This window comes from Melospiza georgiana, chromosome 1, assembly GCF_028018845.1.
Source record: "Melospiza georgiana isolate bMelGeo1 chromosome 1, bMelGeo1.pri, whole genome shotgun sequence".
NCBI lineage: Eukaryota > Metazoa > Chordata > Aves > Passeriformes > Passerellidae > Melospiza > Melospiza georgiana.
The window spans coordinates 36,476,837-36,497,540 of NC_080430.1; the positions used below are offsets into that span (position 1 = coordinate 36,476,837).

The 20,704-nt window shown below is 37.8% G+C and overlaps 1 protein-coding gene across 8 annotated transcripts in view; it reads right to left on the reverse strand.

Moving 5' to 3' along the window:
* Positions 1 to 20,704, reverse strand: part of TBC1D5 (TBC1 domain family member 5) — a 316,832-nt gene that overhangs the window by 40,569 nt on the left and 255,559 nt on the right. For 6 of the 8 annotated variants that reach the window (XM_058039586.1, XM_058039166.1, XM_058039256.1 and 3 more), the window contains 4 exons: positions 18,200 to 18,285; positions 12,289 to 12,563; positions 7,502 to 7,567; positions 1,417 to 1,580 (listed from right to left, as the gene is read on the reverse strand). In XM_058039586.1, coding sequence (XP_057895569.1) covers positions 1,417 to 1,580; positions 7,502 to 7,567; positions 12,289 to 12,563; positions 18,200 to 18,285 — 591 coding nt within the window. The remainder of the gene's footprint in view (positions 1 to 1,416; positions 1,581 to 7,501; positions 7,568 to 12,288; positions 12,564 to 18,199; positions 18,286 to 20,704) is intronic. The other 2 variants (XM_058039756.1, XM_058039673.1) reach the window with 1 other exon arrangement.

Here is a 20,704-nt window from a genome sequence, read left to right on the forward strand (position 1 = left end):
GGACATTATTTACCTGAAAAAAACATGTTACTAATAAATAGACTTTAATTGAGTATGAATATATAATGGTAAATTCTCCTGTCTCCTATTAGATGACTAAGGAGGAATTATTCTTCAACTCTACTGGTTCAAAACCCCCAAGTTCTGGTCTGGATAAAAGTTGAAAATGAAAGCTGTATTTAGATCTTGTTAAGCCACATAAAAAGAAAAGTTCAATACTGCTGTATTTATTTTTCTTCAACTCATGAGGACAAGCAGAAAGAAATTAAATTGTTGTTTTAGCTTTAAATGAAATTCAACATGTTTTAAATGGTCACAAACCAAAATTATAGCTTCTTGTTGACTAACCACAAAACACAGCTTTTCTTTAGACAACAGTAAAACATTTGGAACAAGAATTAAACACTCTCATTCAGTGAACAAAAACTGAACAAAGTTGCACGAAGTTGTGCATTTCATTAGAACGTTTTGAATATCAAACTGAAAACATGATGTGACTATTAATAAAGATTCTGCTGTTTAGAGTAAAAAAGCACTGAGAAGTTCAGATGAAACTTCTGTGCAATATTAGCTCCGAACACCTGAAGAATGCTGTAACAGAAATCTGGCATTACAATTCCTATATATTGGAATCAATAGGCATTTATATGAGCCTACATTTCTGAAGAAAGAACGGAGAAAACCACTGTGCCTTCACCTTACAAAATACATAACTTATTACATCTACTATGTAACTCTTTTATAGTCAACAGAGTGAAAAAGGAAAATGTGTATAGAGAATAAACAAAAATCCTCATGTTCCATGGCATACCTGGTTTATCAAAGTAGTGCTCCTAAAATATCTTGGATAGGATGAGAATTTCTTTGGAACATACCCATGATAAGAGCTGATTTTCTTGGATGAGAACAATCTGTTTAAATACTAGCTTCTTGTGACCAAATGGAAGGTCAGAGCTGCACAAGAAATAGAACTGTGACTGCAGACTACAGATGCTACAGACACTGGGAAATCTTTGATGTATTAAGGAATTTCAGGGACAACAGATGGACATGTTTGGATCTGCTGAGCATTCAAGCTTCCCACTGAACTGTTTATTAACTTCAGGACTACAGCAAAAGTCTAAGAAAGCAAAAAATCTTACAGGACTTCTCTTGTCTTTCTCAGAGGCAACAGGCACTTGCACAGTTTCATTTCAGGCAGGATAATGGGATGGAAGCCATTATGGGATGGAAGCCATAATGGAGACGTCACTCAACATAAAAAGTTGAAATAGCTTATTTCTGCTTTGGCCATTAATGCGTGCTTAGGGAAACATTTCCAAGTGCAAGTGCTCAATGTATGGAAGAAATGAGTGTCTCAACGAGTAAGTTAATGCAGTGTGATATTAAAATAGTTCATAAATTAAAAGAACCCACCGACTCTTTTCTGCTCATAGTTTTGCTTTGGGAACGCGAGCGGGAGATGGTGCTGAAAAAGGAATCCTTTTTTGAGGCAGACAAAGGTGGAGATCCTGTAAATTCACGTCCTCCAGACAAGCTCTCTATGCTTGGAGATGAACTGATGTTTTTTGAACTTTGGCCTGTAAAGCAAATACAAAAAAACCCAAAACATTTAATCAATGGGCATTTCCTTTTCCCCACAAATACTTCCTTGTCTCAACTGACAATGACTGAGTCACAGATAGCCCAACACAGAATGAAATGTTGAAGTGTGTCAGCATGCACTGAGAGACTGAAGGACTGTTCTCACATGGAACTTAATTTCTGTATGAGAGAAGAACACAAAATCTTTGTGTATATATAGATATATACACAAATATACACTATGTATTACACACCTGTATCTATACATATGCTAAATGATGTGTGTGTATATATGCACATACATACATACATATATAAATAAATATCACCTCATGAGGAACTTCATGCCCTGTGTGGCAAAATGATCAAAGTACCACCTCATAAAAACAATAATAATAAAAAAAATCTGGTATCATCAACACTACAATGGAAATAGTTTTTTCCAACTATAAAACTTGGCAAAGAATGCTAACGAGAACTTCAGATTCCAAAAGTGGGTTGGACACTGAAGATCTAGATCACAATATTGAGACTTTAAGCAAGAAAAAAAGTTAAGTTTGGAAATAAACATAAGCTCTCATGCTTCAAATTTTAAGTCCATCACCACCTAACAGCTACTTTGATGAAGTCTACTTAATAGTTACCTCTTGTCATTTCATGGAGCTTTTGAAATGATTCCAGCATTGTCCACTATCATAGTGATGACAGCTGGGGAGAAGCCTGGGCTGGTTCACCATGGCAGGGTATGCATGAGGCAATCAGGCAGCCTCTGATAGGGTTAGTTTTCTTCTAGTTGAGGCTTACAAAGTGTTTTCAAATATTTAAATCAAAATTTTGTTTTCATTTGTTCCAGGAGGAAAAAAACTCCAGTATGTCAGTTTTCATCAACTTTCATTACAAAAAATGTTGCCTTAGGACAGATGCTAGTTTAAAGAAATATTTTTATCATGTGTATGATGAAGTCAAGCTCGAATGACTCCATGAAACTGCAGAGTTTTCCATTCTGGAAAAAAGTTAAATAGCACAGAAAGCTAATGCTCAAGAATTCTCCCTATCTCTTGTTTGGTGGCTATTCTGATGAGAGGATTTGTGTTTCCCTTTTTCCTTTCTTCTGCTTTTGGTTTGCTTTCATGTTACCATCTATAGCATTAAGTATGATCCTCTGCAATTAAATCATTCACATTTTCTTAAGGGAATAAATATAGATTTATTTGAAATATACTTTTTGCAAGGAGACTGTTAAATGCAAAGCGACTGAACTAGCAAGGAAAAAAACATTACATGTGAATAAACAGACCTTAAATGACAAAACCCAAGAAAGGATCTGGGTTTAATATGCTGAACATTTTCTAGAAGAAAACTCATATAAATTGCTTCCCATCTCGTCCTTCATTCTCTGCTGCTTTATTCTGCTCACCTCCCCCATAACCCTCCTACATTTTATACCCTGTTTCTGTGGACCTTCCTGTCTGCCTCCATCTCTTCTTCAGATCCCTCCACACGGCCTCTTCAGCAACTTCTTATTCTAACTTATGTCTTTACATATTTTTTACTTCCCACCAACTTCATTCAACTGGATTTTTCTGTTTCTTCACAGTCCTCCTCCAGGCACTTACTACCTACCATCTATCTGAGGAGCTTCCTTACAAGTGCATGAGACCGAGGCTCTTGTAGATCTCACTTAACTTTTGCCTTCCCATTTTATAGAAAAATGGGATATGCATTAATCATGTGCACTGTAAATAATTCTGGAGATGAAAAAGGAAAAAAACACTGCATGGCAAACAGCAGAAATAATTCAGTTGCAGGAAATTTTTATAAAATTTCTAATTTTAGGATAAAATCATGTCACTTGGCAACATTGTTATCCTTACAGTTGCCTTTATGTAAGAAAAAAGACTTTTTATGCATTTCATAGTGGCAAATGGAAGTGTGCTTTTGAAGTAGGTACACTTAAAAATAGTTTTGGAACAGATGGAATCACATATTTTAGCAAATAAAGCATTTATAAAAGCAATTCACACAGCTAAGCAAGAGAAGCTAATATAAATGCTAAACGTAAAAAAAAAAAAAAAAGTATTTGGTTGCCAGAGTAAAGTGCAACAGAAAAATATTTATTAAGTATATATCAGATTAAACAGTCTCTCTTTACCATCCTAGTAACAAGAAGATATATTCCCTATAGGGTGAAGATGAAAAAAACAAACAAAAAAAGTTAAACAATGAGTGATGTATATTTTTCACATATGCTTCACTGTATGGCCTGAATTTAACACAATTCACCTGCAAATAAGCAGATTATGTGATAAAAATTCACAGATAATATTGAGGGAAGAACGCTTTAAATATATTTGAGGAACCCACACAGATGAAATAATACAGCTTGGTAAAACAATGGAAAAAAATGATGTATGAAGATTTTTTTTTAAATATTGTCTTACAGCTCTAAGGAAAAAATATCAAAAATATAGTAAGAAAATGAAAAGACAAAGAAGTGTCTCATGGCCACTGCAAACAGCTACACTTCAAAAGATGGATCACAGTTCAGAGGAACAGAATATGCAACTACCTGCATAACCAAACAAGATTTTGTGGACAGAATAATACAAGTGTCCTAAAAAGGAATTTGCTCAAGTAACACAAAGAGCTTTGAACAGTTTGGTTCTTATAGACTTAAATTATATAATGAAAATAAAAAATAATAGCAATACAAGATCTTGGTAAACTAAGACAGAGATACAGTAAACAAGAAGTGATAAAAATACTGTATCTGTATCTGTATGTTTAATACCCAAGTAAGAAGAAAGGTTAGGATGCACCTGATCCTTCTGCAGGAACAAGCAAATCTGGGGAAATTATTATTAGGAAACACTATTTTGTTTTTATTCTGCATCCAACAACCCTGTGAACAGTGGGGTGACATGGATTATCTGGGGATATAATTGAGAATTAAGACAGAAAGAACAGCACTTATAATTACAGTGTGCTGCAACTCATAAAGCAGGAACCTTGGATTGTGATAGTATTTTTTAATTTCCAGAGGAGTCATTGTTTTTACAACTGCAAATATGAAAGCTGAAAGACAGGTCACACCAATCATATGTTTTTTCCCTAATGTCAAAAAAAAAAAAAAAAAAAAAAAAAAAAAAAAAAAGAGAAAAGAAAAAAGACATCTATGATTTTCCCAACACAGAAATGTAATGAATCACAGAATATTCTGACTTGGAAGGGACCCACAAAGATCACTGAGTCCAACTCTTAAGGAAGCTGCTGCAACAACATTTAACTGAGTCACCACGTTGCTTCTGAAGTCCTTCAGATGCATCATGTGTGCACTGTGCACTGAGGCATTAAAAACCCTCACATAACTTTGGAAACAACACTGCAGTACCAACACACAGATTTTGCAATCTCAGGACAATGACAAAAATGCCATTTGTACCTTCACTGTTCTGTGTCTTAATGATTTTACATCTTTCTTAATGTGCAGTGTGGTACATTCTGCTCTCTCTTGACAAGAAGGTAATGGGACAGAGTTTCTAATTTTGCATTATTCCTCAAAAAAAAAAAAAAAAGAGGAAAAAGAAAAAAGAAGTCTTACCCTTCATGTAGAATCAAAATGCATAAAGATTGCAATAAAATACAGTTAATAACTAAACTCCTGCCCTTCTCCTTTAGCAGCTCAATCAGCAACCTGAGAACACCACTGAATCAAAACTCTAATTTTCATCTGCTCATTCTGTCAACATCAGATAAATACATTATAGCTCCTTAAAAAACATTGGAGAAATCTAATCTCTGACCATCTAAGCATATACCAGAATGTCCTAAAATCTATATAAAACAGGCTGAAGAAACCCCATAAATATGGAAATCAAATACATGCTTATGAAGCACACAGAACAAATATGGAAGGATCCCTGACGTATGCAGAAGTCAAAATACATTACCGTGTAGGATGTTTCAAATATATACATACATACATACATAAATATATATATATGTATGTATATGCATTCTGAAATGAATAAATAGTTCACAGTAATGATGCACAGGATTTCACACACTAAAAATACATCAATTTCTGAGGCAAAAAGGAGCAACGTTATCTCCATGGGCTGGCTTCTAAGTGGCTCACTACTTGCCTGTTGCTAATGATGCTGGGACTGACCCCAGGGTGAGAAATGCTCTGCCTCAAAACCATTTGGAAAACACACAGATGAGGCAGTGGAAAAAGGGACCAACCTGTTGGTATCATGGAGACCTCTGATGTCTTGCAAAGAATGATAATTTAAATTTAATGTGATCACAAATTAGGCCATATAATAAAGTAAAAGGTGATGGCAAGGAGGAGAAGACTTACAATAAAAGGAAAGTGAGCTCAGGTCTTACTAAGTTTGAGTTAAGTTATGGGGGATATAACCAGGAACACTGATGGTCCCTGCTAAAACACATGAAAAATCAGAGGAACATGCAAAAAAGACATACAAAACTGATGGCTCATTCTGTTTGGTCCCTACAGAGGAAAAGAATAGCTTTCATAGTTACAAGAAGAGCAAGGAAAAAGATACCAAGAAGATCAGAAGTATGGCACTATATATAATTCAAAACCATTCAGATCTGCTCATCTATCTGTATTTGCCATAGTAAGGATGTTAAGTATTAAAATTTGCAAAAAGAATGAGATGAGTTTTATAAAACTTTTCAGATAAATTAGTTTCCCTTTTTCTCCTGCAGTGAAATGGGAACAAAGGCTTCCAGCACTTTCAAAATTCATTCAAACCACCTCATCACAAAAATCCATGTACTTTTTATTTCAGCCAAGGCAGGTAAGCTCCCTGTTAGTCAAGTGCACCACAGCAGATGTACGGCCCAGAATCCCTGCCCCAAATATAACAGGAGGGAAGTAATGCAGCTAAAAGGGACAATGATGGTGGAACTGGCCCCCATGACAGAGTGGCAAATGGGCTACAGAGTGCAAGAGCACAGAGGTTTGTAGCACAGACAGATGCTGACGCACAGTGGATGCCTGTGAAGAGACACAGACACACAGAGACATACAGACAGACACACGGACACACAGAGACACAAACAGCCACACACGCAGACATACATACATATATGCAGACATGCAGGCAGACAGAGACACTGACACACACACACACAGACAGGCGCAGAGACACAGACAGACACAGACATAAAGACACAGAAACAGACACGCACACACACAGACACAGACACAGACACACACAGACACACACACACAGACACACACGCACAGACAGACACACAGACAGACACACAGACACAGACACAGAGACAGACACACAGACACAGACACAGAGACACACACAGACACAGACACACACACACTCTCACAGACACACACAGAGACCAGACTCAGACACAGACACAGACAGACACAGACACACACAGACACACAGACAGACACGGACACACACACTCTCACAGACACACACAGAGACCAGACACACAGACACACACAGACACACAGACACAGACACACACAGAGACCAGACACAGACACAGACACAGACAGACACAGACACAGACACACACAGACACACAGACAGACACGGACACACACACTCTCACAGACACACACAGAGACCAGACACACAGACACACAGACACAGACACACACACACTCTCACAGACACACACAGAGACCAGACACAGACACACACAGACACACACTCTCACAGACACACACAGAGACCAGACACAGGCACAGACACAGACACACAGACACACACACACTCTCACAGACACGCACAGAGACCAGCACAGACACACAGAGCTCGGCAGGACGCGCAGAGCAGAGCTCTCTGCCGGCACAACAGCGGCGCTCGCTGGCGGGAGAGCGGCGCTGCCGGCGGGCGCCGCCCGGGCCTACCTGCGCTGGCCGGGCTGTGCTGCTGGGCCTGGGCCGGCCCCGGCGGCGCCGCCTCGCCCGCCTCGCCTGGCAAACAAACAACAGCGTTAGCGCGGCCCCGCCGCTGCAGCTCGCCCGAGGGAAGAGCCGCGGCTTTGGGGGTTCAGCCGGAGCACCCTGCTTTGAACAGAAAGGACATCGTGAGAGAGCGCTGTAGGGACAGGCAAAAGGAAACGGGAAGGTTGGATAACCCGTTGTCACAAGCTGCAGAACCCCAGTGGTTATAAGTGATGATTTAGATCAAAATCTAAACTTAACTGAAGAGTCAAAACGGTTTTTCGCTGGCAGTTTACAGAGACAGTGCCATTCTGCTGTCTGAGAGCTTCACAGAATGGCTGAGGTTGGAAAATCACTGGCCCAAGCGCCTTGCTCGGGCAGGGTGCCCTAGGGCACATTACTCAGGACTGTGTCCTGATGGCGTTTGAGTATCTCCAGCAAAGGGGACTCCACAACTCCTCTGGGCAGTCTGTTCCAAGGCACGGTCACTCGCACAGTAAGGAAGTTCTTCCTCATATTCAGGCAAAATTTCCTGTGCATCAGTTTCTGCCCATTGCCTTCTGTTCTACTTCTTGGCACCACCAAGAAAAGACCTGGGGGCTCTACCCTCTTCACACCTCCCTTTAGACACTATCCCTTGTCTGTCAAATCTTCTCAAGGCCAAACAGTTCCAGCTCCCTCAATTTTCTCGTGAGGTGCTCCAGTCCTCCAGGCTTCTTTGGAGCCCTCCACAGGACTCACTCCATGTCTCTCTTATACTGTGGAGCTCAGAAGTTGTATCCTTGCTGTCAAAAACATACATAATTGCCTAATAATATGTATATTTATATGTTTTTTAAAAGAAAAAAAAACATTTGTCAATCTGTGTTTTACTCCTTTAATTTGAACTAATTTCTGCTATTAATAAGGACAATTTCTTTATCCACATGAAAAGCATACTCATTTTCTAGAGATAAAAAATTCTAAATAATTATTTAACTTTATAAATAATGCTAAATTTGGGGATCATTTCTTTAGGGCATACGTGTTGACTATGGAAATTCTGTTTGTGTTACAACAAATACCATAGAAGTATCAACTCATAAAAACAAAGAGTAGCCTGGAAACTCTTTAAATACAGTTTTGGCAGAACTTTGTCTTTTAACTGGTCCTCTAATGTGTCCTTGTGATAGAACTGCATTTAAATCAAAACCTTTTGGGTTTCACCGTGAAATGACCTAGAAGGAAAACTGTATCTGGCACTATCAGAAAAGAAGAGAAAGAGAAATGCTTTTTTTTTTTCTTGGCAATACACGGCCATTTGGTAATCAAAGAATATCCAATTTCTGAATGATGAAGGATCCACTGGAACACACAGGGCAATTAGAGAGCTTTTTTCCCTTTTTTTATTTTTTATTTTTCATTATCAATTTTTTTATCTTTCAAAATAACCACCTCAACTGAAAATCCAATAAACTCAGTATCTGAATTCAACTTTTGTACCAATGAATTACTTCACTGTGCAGGATCAAGAGAATGTTTTAATCCCTCTTCTGTTAGCAGGCTACCTTGCGTAAGTAATCAGTAATAATACCCGATCTTCTTCTGTGCTGAGGACAGGCAGAATGGGACTAATATATTATTAGGAAGAACTGAATTTCCAATTAGATGTCTGGATACTTCGTTCAGCTGTGATTTGTAATGCTGAAGACTCATCTGGAATTACAGGCTTGCAATTATGGTTGGGGTTTTTTTTCCCAGTCTGTTCTTTTTCCATTTACATTATCTAAATTAAATGCATTTTCTTTCTTACAGAAATTCAGCAAGTACCAAAACTTTGGAGTGAGAAGTAATTACAACTGATTATGTAACCCAATCCTCCCTCATCTAGAGTATGGCAGCATGAATGGTAGCTGGTTTGTGAGTGGTAACTCTGTTAAAACAGAGCTGTTAAAACTGGGAGAGGATTATTTTGACAGTCCTGCAAGGTATTTTGCTACCAAGGACTTCTTCACAAAGTAGATCAGCCAGTTAATTTAATCTCGTCAGACGTACAGATCTCTATATATTAATTTAAATTATCAGCTTTCAAACCTTCAGCATTCAAACCTGAAAAGACCAGTAAGAAAAAAATGGATTACTTATTTTATGGCTTGATGCCCGTTAGATTTACAGCACTTTGGCCTATTATACTGTCCAACTGAACATCTGTGAGTATTACATCAGTTGGAAGTGCAAATGTCTTTCAATTTAAATCCTAAATCCATGTCTCGGCCTACCTCAGCTAAATAACGAGGCTCCAGGAGGCTGAGGAGAGCTGAACACACAGGGAAGAACAAGAGCAGGAGACAATTAGTGACAGCTAGTTAGTAATTTGGGAGCCTTGTCAAGTAGATTTTAGATACTCAAAAAACTACAGCAGAATCCAGAGCTAGGAAAAAAGCTAGTGTAGAAGCTAAAAAGTTCAGCACAAACAGGAGTGGAGTGAGAGCTTCTGAGAGTACAAATACATTTTAAATCCTGAATCTCAATGGCCAGGAGAGAAGTACTGGCAGCTTCTCATAGCTGTGGAGAGTACGCTCATTCACTGGATTTTCTGTGCAGCTCTTTTTTGAGGTGGTGTTACTGTCCTCCACAAAACAGAAGAAACTTATTCTTCCTTTTAAGGTGTGATGGAGCTTGTGCTGTTTACAAAGATCACTGCAGCAAGCTTCGAAAGACTTTTTAGTGTGTCTTCACCATGGTGGAGCAAATAGGGATTTTTTTTGCTGAATGTTTAAACTTACTTCAGAGAGAATTCACTGGGGGCCCTCTAAAATATTTTTTATTTCCTTCTATGTCTCTTTAAAAATACTAAGTATGGCACTTGCAAACATAGCTGCCATCATTTGAAATTTCTATACAATTACAGGCAAAAAATACTTATAACTGTACAGGTCTGGAACAACAACTCCAGAATAATGGCACTAATATGTAAAACAAAACTCTGTCATCTGAATCTATTAAAAATAGTGTATTTACTTTTTTTGCCCTTAAATTACTTTGCAAAGGCTGTACCAAATATGGATAGACAGAACATACTGAGAGGAAGCTGCAGTATGTTTTTTCCACTTACCATGAAAATGCTTTGTGCCCTACATCATACATTCTTCATAACTTTACCAAATCTCCATATTCCTGTTGATAAAGCAATATGTGCACAGCTTGTACATAACAATGACCAAACATAACTACAATTTTTTATTCTGATTCTTTTATGGAAAGTATCAGGTGCATTTCCTGATTATATATGCTAATTGGCCCATATAACAGGCCATCCTTTAGCAGCCACATCAAGATTAAACTACAATCAATCCCATCTATAGAAGTTTTTTCAAATGGTGTGCTTTTACTACAGTGAAAGAAAACAGTGAAAGAAAACAGCCACCCAAGAACCACTGTTAAACTCACAAGGGGAAAAGAGAATAATGTGATAAGAGAACTATGGAAAACCCTTAAAAAAGCAAAGAAAAAGTCTCTCTGAAACGGTGTAAATAATTTTGTTCTACGCCTAATTTTACTTCCATTGTTGTGAACAGGATTTGTATCAAAGTTTCACTGCATTTCAGTTTCACCTCAGTACTGTAAAACCCTTGCTGGAGCAAGTTTTGAGATTCTCCTATAACTGAGAGAAGCTGCATATCTGGATTTTGCCAAGCAGCTGCAGTGGCCCTAACAGAAGTGCCTGTATGTGCCTGCTCCAAAAGAACAGCTGTACCTTTCAGTTTGGCTCCCTCAGTGTCTGCTGGGGATGCCGTGCATCGTGAAAGGGCCTTTGGACCATATGGGTGCCACAGCAAAGAGAGCACCAACTTCAGCTGTGAAGTGTTATTTCCCTTCTTTTACACTTTCAAATCTGATGAAAAAAAAAAAAAAATGCAATCCTATGCCAAGGTTCAGGGCAACCAGGACCAGCCCTCAAGCTCATATCCATGACACTGGGTGAGTTGCTAAAAGCAGCAGGTCCTGTTTTGCTCTACATACTCCTTCAAAAGCACGTACTGCCATGGGCTGGCTGGAGGTGAAAAGCAGTAACCTACCTTGAGCGTGGCAGAGTATAGCAAACAACTACCAAAGCTGAGCTTGTGAGTTTGTTGTTTGAATAAGCTGTCCTCAAGAAATATAAGAAGAAAGGCTTAAGAAAAAGACACGGTGTTTACTAAATAAAGTGCAGAGGGTCATCACAAATTATTAAAAGACAAATTCATGTTATGGTTCAAATAACTTCTAAAATAAGCTCCACACATTCTAAAGGGAATAAGAATTTCTTTATTAAGAATTCCTCTCTAACTTCCTTCACTTATTATGTATTTAGCTAATACTGTTATGCATGCAATGTTTTGCTGATAACCTGAAAAACATGTATGAAATTAGTCTTCCATTTAAAAAAGGTTGCATGTAAAAATCTGAAAAATTAACTGGCTCATGTTTCATATGGTAATGATTAGTTTGTTGGCCTGTCTGATGCAGTTTCTGGTTCATATATTTTTAGAAGTTCAAAACTTCTTACAGTATTTGTACATTCTTGAGATAACATCTAATTCTGTATTGCACGGCAAACGTGCTGTTGTACTTGGCATAAGCATCCTGACTAACAAAATAGTTTTTTTTTGCTTTTTCCTCAAAATATGTACACACTGATATAAAAATCAACAGAAGAAAGAACTTTAGCCCTGAAGATGTACGACAAAGCTTCCCCAAAGTCACAGTGCTGCCACCCCTTTCCCCCTTACCTTTGCCCAGCTGAACTGGCATGCTCTCAGACTTCATCATCCTCTGCTGCTGTGACTGGTGGTGGTGGTGCTGCTGCTGCTGGTGGTGCTGCTGGTGCTGAGGGGCCTCCACTGTGCTCCTGCCTGGCATTGAAGAGGGAGGGAAGCTGCTCCCGCCAGCAGGAGCACCCACTGCCCCACCCGAAGCCATGGCCGGAGCAATGAGCTTTCGGCCAAAATTCAGTAAGCTGTTGGAGACTTTGTTGATGTTCAGAGGGGCGGCTTTAGCACTGGCACTGAGAAAAGAAGAGGAGAAATCATTGCATCATTGCCAATGGTTTGGACAGGCACAGCCATACATGCATAGTTCTTCAAAACATGGAGATAAAAATCCAAGATTTGAACGTTACAGAGAAGGTGTTTTACTACAGTTGCACTGGAATACACACAGAGACCACAGGGTGTGGTATGAATTTTTCCCTACCAGAAGTGGACAATTTTTTTTTGTCCTTCTCCCTGAAAAATGCAGACTAACCCCAAACAAAGTGAATTTGTACCAATTTTCTTAATTTTTTAAAATTTGCCTTCCTAAATTAAAAAACAAGAAAAAAGAAGAGTGATAAATAGCAATCCAGTCTCTACAGAATCAAAAACTTTATAAAATTGAATTTTTGCACTTATTTGAGGACTGCTTTAATATTTATTTCTGTTATATTAAATACTCTCCAATGTTTAAAATGAGTCAACCCCAAACATTTCTTTCAGCAAGCAAAGCACTGGACTGTCCCTTTAGATTGGCAGAGCTAGATGTCTCTTGCTCCGAATTCACCTTCTGCCCAGCTCAATCATTTTAAGCCAAGCACGTTTTAACAGGAATCTTGATTTCCAAAGCGATTTTGCTGAAGATCTGCTTCAGGGTATAACACATATACTGAATCACAATCCTTATAATTGTTACTTTTTATTTATAACTACAGTGGCTATTTAATTCACTTCAGTTATATGCAACATTAAGATTGAGGAAATTGTCAAACCATTTAATTTGTCTAAAATAAAGAGGCAAAGAACCTTTTAATTCCCAGTGGAAGCATTCACATAACCCACAGATTAGCAAAGCCATTCCTATTTGTTCATGCAATAATTCCCTGCCTTATATAATTAATGGTTGAAATATCCTTCACAGAAATATATCACAACCACAAAGACCTTTTCACTCCTGAGGTTTTACTTTACTGATCTGTACTTCCATGATATAAATAGCTGTCCTTTAAAAACATGAAGAAATGTAATTAAAACCAACACAATCATTGTACTGGGGAAAAATAGCTTTACAATGTTTTGGGGAAGTTGAACTAAAAATAAACTACAAATGAATTAATATGGGTAATTTATAACTTCTGCAGACACCTGGAAGAGTAATTTTGATTTTGCTCTTCCTCTAATTTCTCTATTTGTCTCCAGAGATGGTTTTTTTTTAGAATACACAATAGAAACATGCACACACATATAGAGCACATCCAGAAAATAACAACAGCTGAGTTGTTTAGAATCAGAATAGATACTCAGAATAGACAGAAAAGGAGAGCTATCAGAAGGCAGTATGAGAGCCTCACACTCACAAGATACAGCCCCAAACTCTGTGGGGGGCTTCTGCCATATATACTGGTGATGAAGAAAGATGGCATCTAGAATGTTTTAGAAGGAACAGCAGTACAGAGACTGGGACCAAGTATTGCTTCCCAATTTACGGAAGCTGGGAAAGAATGATTGGTGGATAATAATTACAGGATGTTTCTGTGCCTCCTGATTTTATTGATTGCTGCTGGTATTACAGAATGTTCCTCCACAGTCATCTGAGAGTGAGTGACAAAGTCACTACAAGGAAAGCATGTGCAGAACTGTATAAAATACTGTTGCAGGAGGTCCAAATGGTTTCAAAAGCAAATTGAGCAGGTGTGAGACTGAAGCATTAATGGTTAGTGACTCAAACAATCACTGATGCGCCAAGGCTTCAGGTGCTTTGCTGAAGCCAGGTTTGCACCCTGCAACTGAAGGGGACGTGGAGAGTTTTTGGATGTTTGGTGGCTCCTGACCCTGACCCTGCTGAACCTGACTCTAAAAGAAGTCCAGAGACAGTAGTGCACTCACTCCCTGTGGTGCCTGCACTAAATTCAAGGATTACTGGTGTATCACAGTGCTGGGTCTTTGCTGCAGCACAAAATGGAATTTCTGAAGTTATAGCTGATTCGGTTCCACCAACAGTGCAACACCACCCACTGCAAACTCAATAGCCACAATATAAGCACCCATGTGATTTGAGCATTGATGGGTTTGTCTCAAAGTCCCCTCCTAATTGTCCTGCCTGGGTAGTGAAGGAGCCAACAGAGAGTTGTGGTTTCCAGTTTACTTCAGGCAATTGAATGCCAATACTGTGCCTTTAACCATTGCTCAGCTGGCATGGCTTGGAAGGGAGGGCAATACACCTTAAACAGCCTCCTGCAGGGGTATGAACATTCACCCAGCACTGCTCAGGCTGTGCAATGAACAGTCTCACTCCCTCTGGAAATGAGAATAATTAGAGGAGAGCCCCCTGAAAAGGTGGGGGAAGCAACAACAGCAGTGTGAAAAGTACTTTATGAGACTAAAGCTGAGATTCCACCTGGGAAATATCCTAAGTCCATGCTGTTAAACAACTTCAGCCACAAAGGGGTAACCTGTCCAGACCAACCCCTCGAGACTTGTATTGGCTTCTTTTGCCAGGAAGGATGCCAGAACACTCCCACTGAAGATCAAAGGACATGAGTCACTCCCCTGAGGAGTCCAACATTTTGGTCCCCTCAGACCCTCCAGAGCCTGGACTTAGCAGATTAACCAGTCCTGAGTGAGGGATAGCCACTGGATGGAGTGGATTTATATGTGAAGGCTCACAGAAAACAGCCAGGGAGATTTGATAATCGCTTTTCTCTTGGGCCATTTAAAATATTTGGTTATTTTTGTGGTAGACACAGGAGCACAAATGTCAGCATTTCAAAGTGAAGTTGCTGCTCTAGTGAATTATGCCAGACAAGAAAAGGAGTTGGGTACATGAATCAATACTCAATGGATTGCTTATTTTTAATAATCTGCCTGTAGTAGGCTGAGTTTTCTATTTTTTTTAAATAGGAACCTGCTAACAGATAAAATCAAGCTGAATGGGATCTCAATCAGTTATCAACAGCTGGCAATAAATCTCATTACATTGCCAATTTTGGGGGTCATACCAGTAATATGGCAGAGATTCAGAACCCATAGTATACTTTTTCCCTCTGTTTGCTGGAGTTTGGAGTGGTACATATCACTCACTCACCTGAAACATTAACTTAGCAGGAAGATAATGGCTTGCACATTGAGTCCTAGGTTTACATTGTCTCTAAACCTAGAACCTTGGCAATCACTAATAAAACCCCTTGAGTTTGCACAAAAAATCTGCTGAAAGTAAGTGATTTACACAGACAGGCCACCTGAGCAACAAAGCCACTGGACACTTTGAGCTTCATGTGTCATGGGAATTGGGATAGTACACAGATGCAGGAAACAAAGCTTATACAGAGGCTTGTGTATTTGTGTCCAGCAGATTGTTTCTTTCTTGTTTCTTTATTTTTCAGCTATATTTTGCTTAATAAAAAGGTGTCAGTTTTAATTCTACGCTGTTTGATTTGCTGCTTTGACATATATGTACACTATAACAAATTAGTTTATTTGCATTTTTCAGATGGTTGAAAATTTACATGAACAATCGCCAAGCCTTTATGTCCGAAACACTATTTTTAAAAGTGCTTCCAACAGTAAAATGAAAGAATGTTTTAGAAGTAGATGACAACTGGAAAGGATAGTTATCACAGCTCCTAATAACCTGTGGTGTGATTTGGCTGTGCTATGAAGTGACACTGCTAATGATCAGCTCAGAACATGTATAAATGAATGAAAAATAAATAATGATGCTATCTAAATATCTTTTCAAGAGGTGGTTTTAAAACATGTATTGTGAAGTAAAATCTGTGCAATTTCTCTGAATGACAGCTTCAGTAAATGAACAATAGTGAGGTGCTACATTTCTGGAGGACTTACATTAAAAGTGAGCTGAAGTTCAGTAAAATAAGAACAATGTGTCTACTTCTTACCATTTAAATGTCTGATATATTAATGCAAAGGATGATTACAGCCATCAAACATGGATCAATCTACATTTGAGCCATCTAAATGTACTAGACATGCACAACAATTACAAGAAAAATACTGATTGATTTACATTGTAAAGTTATCAGCAGATGCATTTAAAAGTAAGGCATCAGTTTAAAAATATGAGTATCAAGGAGACATGAATTCCATCCACGAAGCAAACAATTTTGTTTCATCACAATAAGCATCATTGACCTTGACTGTGAATGCTGTATTTTTAAACTAGCAGTAGGAAGATGATTCAATCTCTGCAGTTTTCTGCTAAGATGGAAATGCTTTGTTTTGCAGGCCTTATTCAAAGGCATTTCTCTTTTCAGCAAGTAATCATTACAAGAGATGAGAGACAAATAGATGAACATGACCGATTAAAAAGTTTTATATGTGATAAAATAAGCAATATATAGTAGAGATTTGTCAAGATATTTTAAACATATCACTGAGCCTATGGAATTAAAGATGAAATAGACCTAGTACTTGATTTAATACATTTCTGCTCACTGCAGAAACATTTCCTAATGTTACATCTTCCAGTTCTCCCTAGTCCAATCTTAAACAGCTTTACCACATTTGACCTGCTCTAAGCGTTCCTGACTTGAGATGAATTTATCACAGATTTTCTTCTATCTGAATTATTCTAAACAACTTCCTATCTCATTTGGTGTGTAGTCTATGTGTGCAAATAATTTATATTCCTACAGAGATTTAATCAATTTTTTTTTCTTGGAATTTAGGCTTCCGGTAGGTGTCAGTCTTGTTTGGGCTTTATAATTTACTTGTCTTTTCAAAATCCTTGAAATCTTTCTTTTTGAAACTTTGAACAACTTATTTTTCCAGTTTAGGCAACACTGCAGATAATTTTTCAAAAGAATAAGTAAAAACATTAAGAAAATGCAATGGAATGCAGCAATTCTTGACACCTGTTCTCAACTTTAAAGCCCGAATTATAAAGAAAAAGATGGTTTTGTAGTCACTCTACTTAGTTTTAATTTCTGCTTCTTTGTCCCTTTTTAAAAGCTTCTCAAACGACACCATCTTAATTGGAGTTGGCTTTTAATGTAGCTGATTTCAACAGAATGTGACAGCGATGCAAAAGTCCCAAAGCCGGCAAGTTCCTATGAATCAGCAGGCAGAGTGAGCGGCTGGGGCCACGTGCAGCCCAAGAAACTGCCTGTGACTGTGGCAATTGAAGCATTATCTCTTGTGCTGGACTGACCTGCAGCCACCAGCAGTCACCTGCCACGGCACCCACCTTCTGGCCACCCAGATAATATGGCCTTGACGAGGAATTTTGGCGTTATTGATACAAACCACTTCTAAAAGACGAGAGGTAAAGTTTTGTAAAAATTACTTCAAACTGGATTTACATTCATTCAACTTAACTTAGCTTCTGGTACATGGATACTCCAGATTATAATTAGGTGCATTATCAGAATTACTTCAGCTACAGAAGTCACACTGGCAATGTTTTACCCCATTTTTAGGATACATGTCATTGTGTAATAGTGTCCTCCCTTAAAATGATGCCAGCGAGTGACTGCAACACTACACGTAAAAGCTTCAATTTTTTCCTGTAATAATAGTCAAGGGAAAGATTTGAAATAAACGCTTCTAATACTGCTTATGTAATTCCTGTTTAGTATAAATGTGACTTCTGAAACATTTTTTTTTAATGTAAGGTCTTAGTTTGGAGAACATATATTTAGAAATAGCTTACCGGGTTTTGTTCATCAAGTCTGCTCCACGTGCTTTGTAATAATCTAAATTTTGTTGGAACTGGTGAGTCACCGGTCTTGGATTTCGCTAAAAAGTAAAAAAAGTACTTCATTGTAAATTTCTGGGAGATTTTAAGCCAAGACATGAAATATGTTCATTAAAGAGGATTAGAAACTTACAGAACAAGTTTCTTTTCCTGGGATCTTGGTTTTTCAAGGCAATAATGTCATTTACATTAAAGTGAAGACTCAAACCAAATTCTACCTGTAAGTCCATTCCATGCTCACAGAAATCAGTACTCTTCCACATGGAAGAGTCTGCTGTAGTGGTAACATTCCTAAATAAATCAGTAATTCTTGCACAAGAACACATACTGATAGGATTTCTTCCTGCAGGTCAGTTACAGAATTTGACTACCTCCAAGCTAAAGTGCTATGCTTTTAAAAAAAATGGTAATAGTATGGAGAAACTATAGCAATTATTTTGAACTGAATACATCCTTAGCAGTATCTCTATTAAGCAAAGAATTAATTTTAGTGACACAGCCTGAACAATCCCACTAGATGGCACACAGAGCCTATTTTTCCTCTCCAAATTTCACCCTACTGAAAACCGAGGCCATGAATAAAGAACTGTTGTCCTATAATAAAGTGTAAATAATTAATACTGAAACCAGAATCCACTTGTTATTGTCCACTTCTGACACAATGAAACTCTTTCATGGAATATGCTGCATTCAGTAGTCCTGAAATCATCCTTTTGGGATCTAAGAATCCATTGAACATTAAGCATAGACTGCAATATATGCATAAAGTATCATGATTGATGGCATGCATCCTGAAGGACACTATTTGGAGGGAAAAGCAAATATTTTGAAGGAAAAAAAAATTGCATGCAGATGGAAACGAAATAAGAGCGGTACAGAAAGGCCCTTAAAAAAATATATAAATGAGAAATGGCTTAAATAATTTCTAGTGCAAGAGAAAATGTTAAAGTGGTAAAAATTTCTGCATAGTGATCAGATTTGTATAAAAGAGATCTAAATACTTTGTAAGTACTTGCTACAAAGATTTAATTATTTTTTGGCTGTTGCCTTATATTCTGATCTGCCTTCTTAAATCCTGCTATTAGTAAATACAGTTTTAGTGAACCATGCATTGACTTTTCCAAAACCATTGTTCACAGGTGAGAGTACATTACATTTTTGACAGAGTCAGTCTTCAGGTCCTTCAGTTTCACATGGTATATTTGCTCTTCAGATTTCATTACAGACTGGAGTATCTACAGTCTTATCCTCTCATTTTCCACATACCTACAGATAGCCCTGCTTCCTTGAAAATCTTTTTTCTGGAGGAGGCCACAGGACTTGAATTTTAAAGACCAAAACGTTGCAAGAGCATAAAAGGAGGGAAGAAAATTTATAGAACTGGTAGATACCAAAGGCCAGGATGATTTCTGGAAGCATATTTAAGGGTGGGAATTTCCAGACTGTTTCCTGCAGTTAGACTTAATCTTGTATGAAATGTCTCATTTTCTTTCTTTGGAAACACAATAAACATTTTAAACATATATGTTTGTAATGTTCATTAAAAAATGAAGCAACTAAAAGCTATTAGACAAGCATTAAAAAAATTCTCATCTATCCTACCTCCCACACTGTAATGGCTGTTCTACATTTTTCATCTCTTGTTATAAAAACAATGTTTGAATAACTCTACCAATTCACAGAGCTTGAAAGTCAGTCCTCATCAACTGACAGCAATAACAATGAATCAGCTTTAGCTACTATTGCTCTAGTTTGGTAATTCAATACATTTCTATGATAATCAAATCCAAACTGACGTGATGAGGATAACTGATGGCTCTGTGACTTCTGTCTGAGTAATCAAACAGTGTAACTTTTCTCCTATGAATTAAGTGACTTCTTTCTTTACGTATGTTGAAGGGTAAGGTTGAAGAGTAAGAGATGGATAAAAAAATGGGCACTTCTAAGCCATAAGACAGCTTTTTGTAAAGTACAAGTTACCAGGTGTTAGCCAGATCTGCAATTTGCTTCCAGTAACTTGGTATATATTGATAGTTAGAAAAAACACTGAAATTTCTTTTTCATCACCCAATAAATAATAAAAAAGATTATTACACATTGCTTCTGAATTAAATAAAACCCAAAACCAAAAAAAAAAGAGGAAAAGATCATTTGGAACAGTATCTTAAAACATATTTATGCAGAAATGGCAAGCAATTGAAGACATGAAAAGCTCATCTACTATCTAAGCACTTAAAGCCATTAATAGGAATAACATCTAGCTCAAACACATGAATGAGGCTCAAGCATTACTTTCACAGGAGCCTATTTAAATTCCTGTGAGGTTTAAAGGTATCAAAGGAAGAAGCAGTTTAAAGTACTATTACATACAGTGAAAAAAAACTCTCTTTGAAAAAACATTAGAAATGCAATATAGTAAATGCAAGGGTTACTACCGTGACTTCTTTTGTAGCATCACTG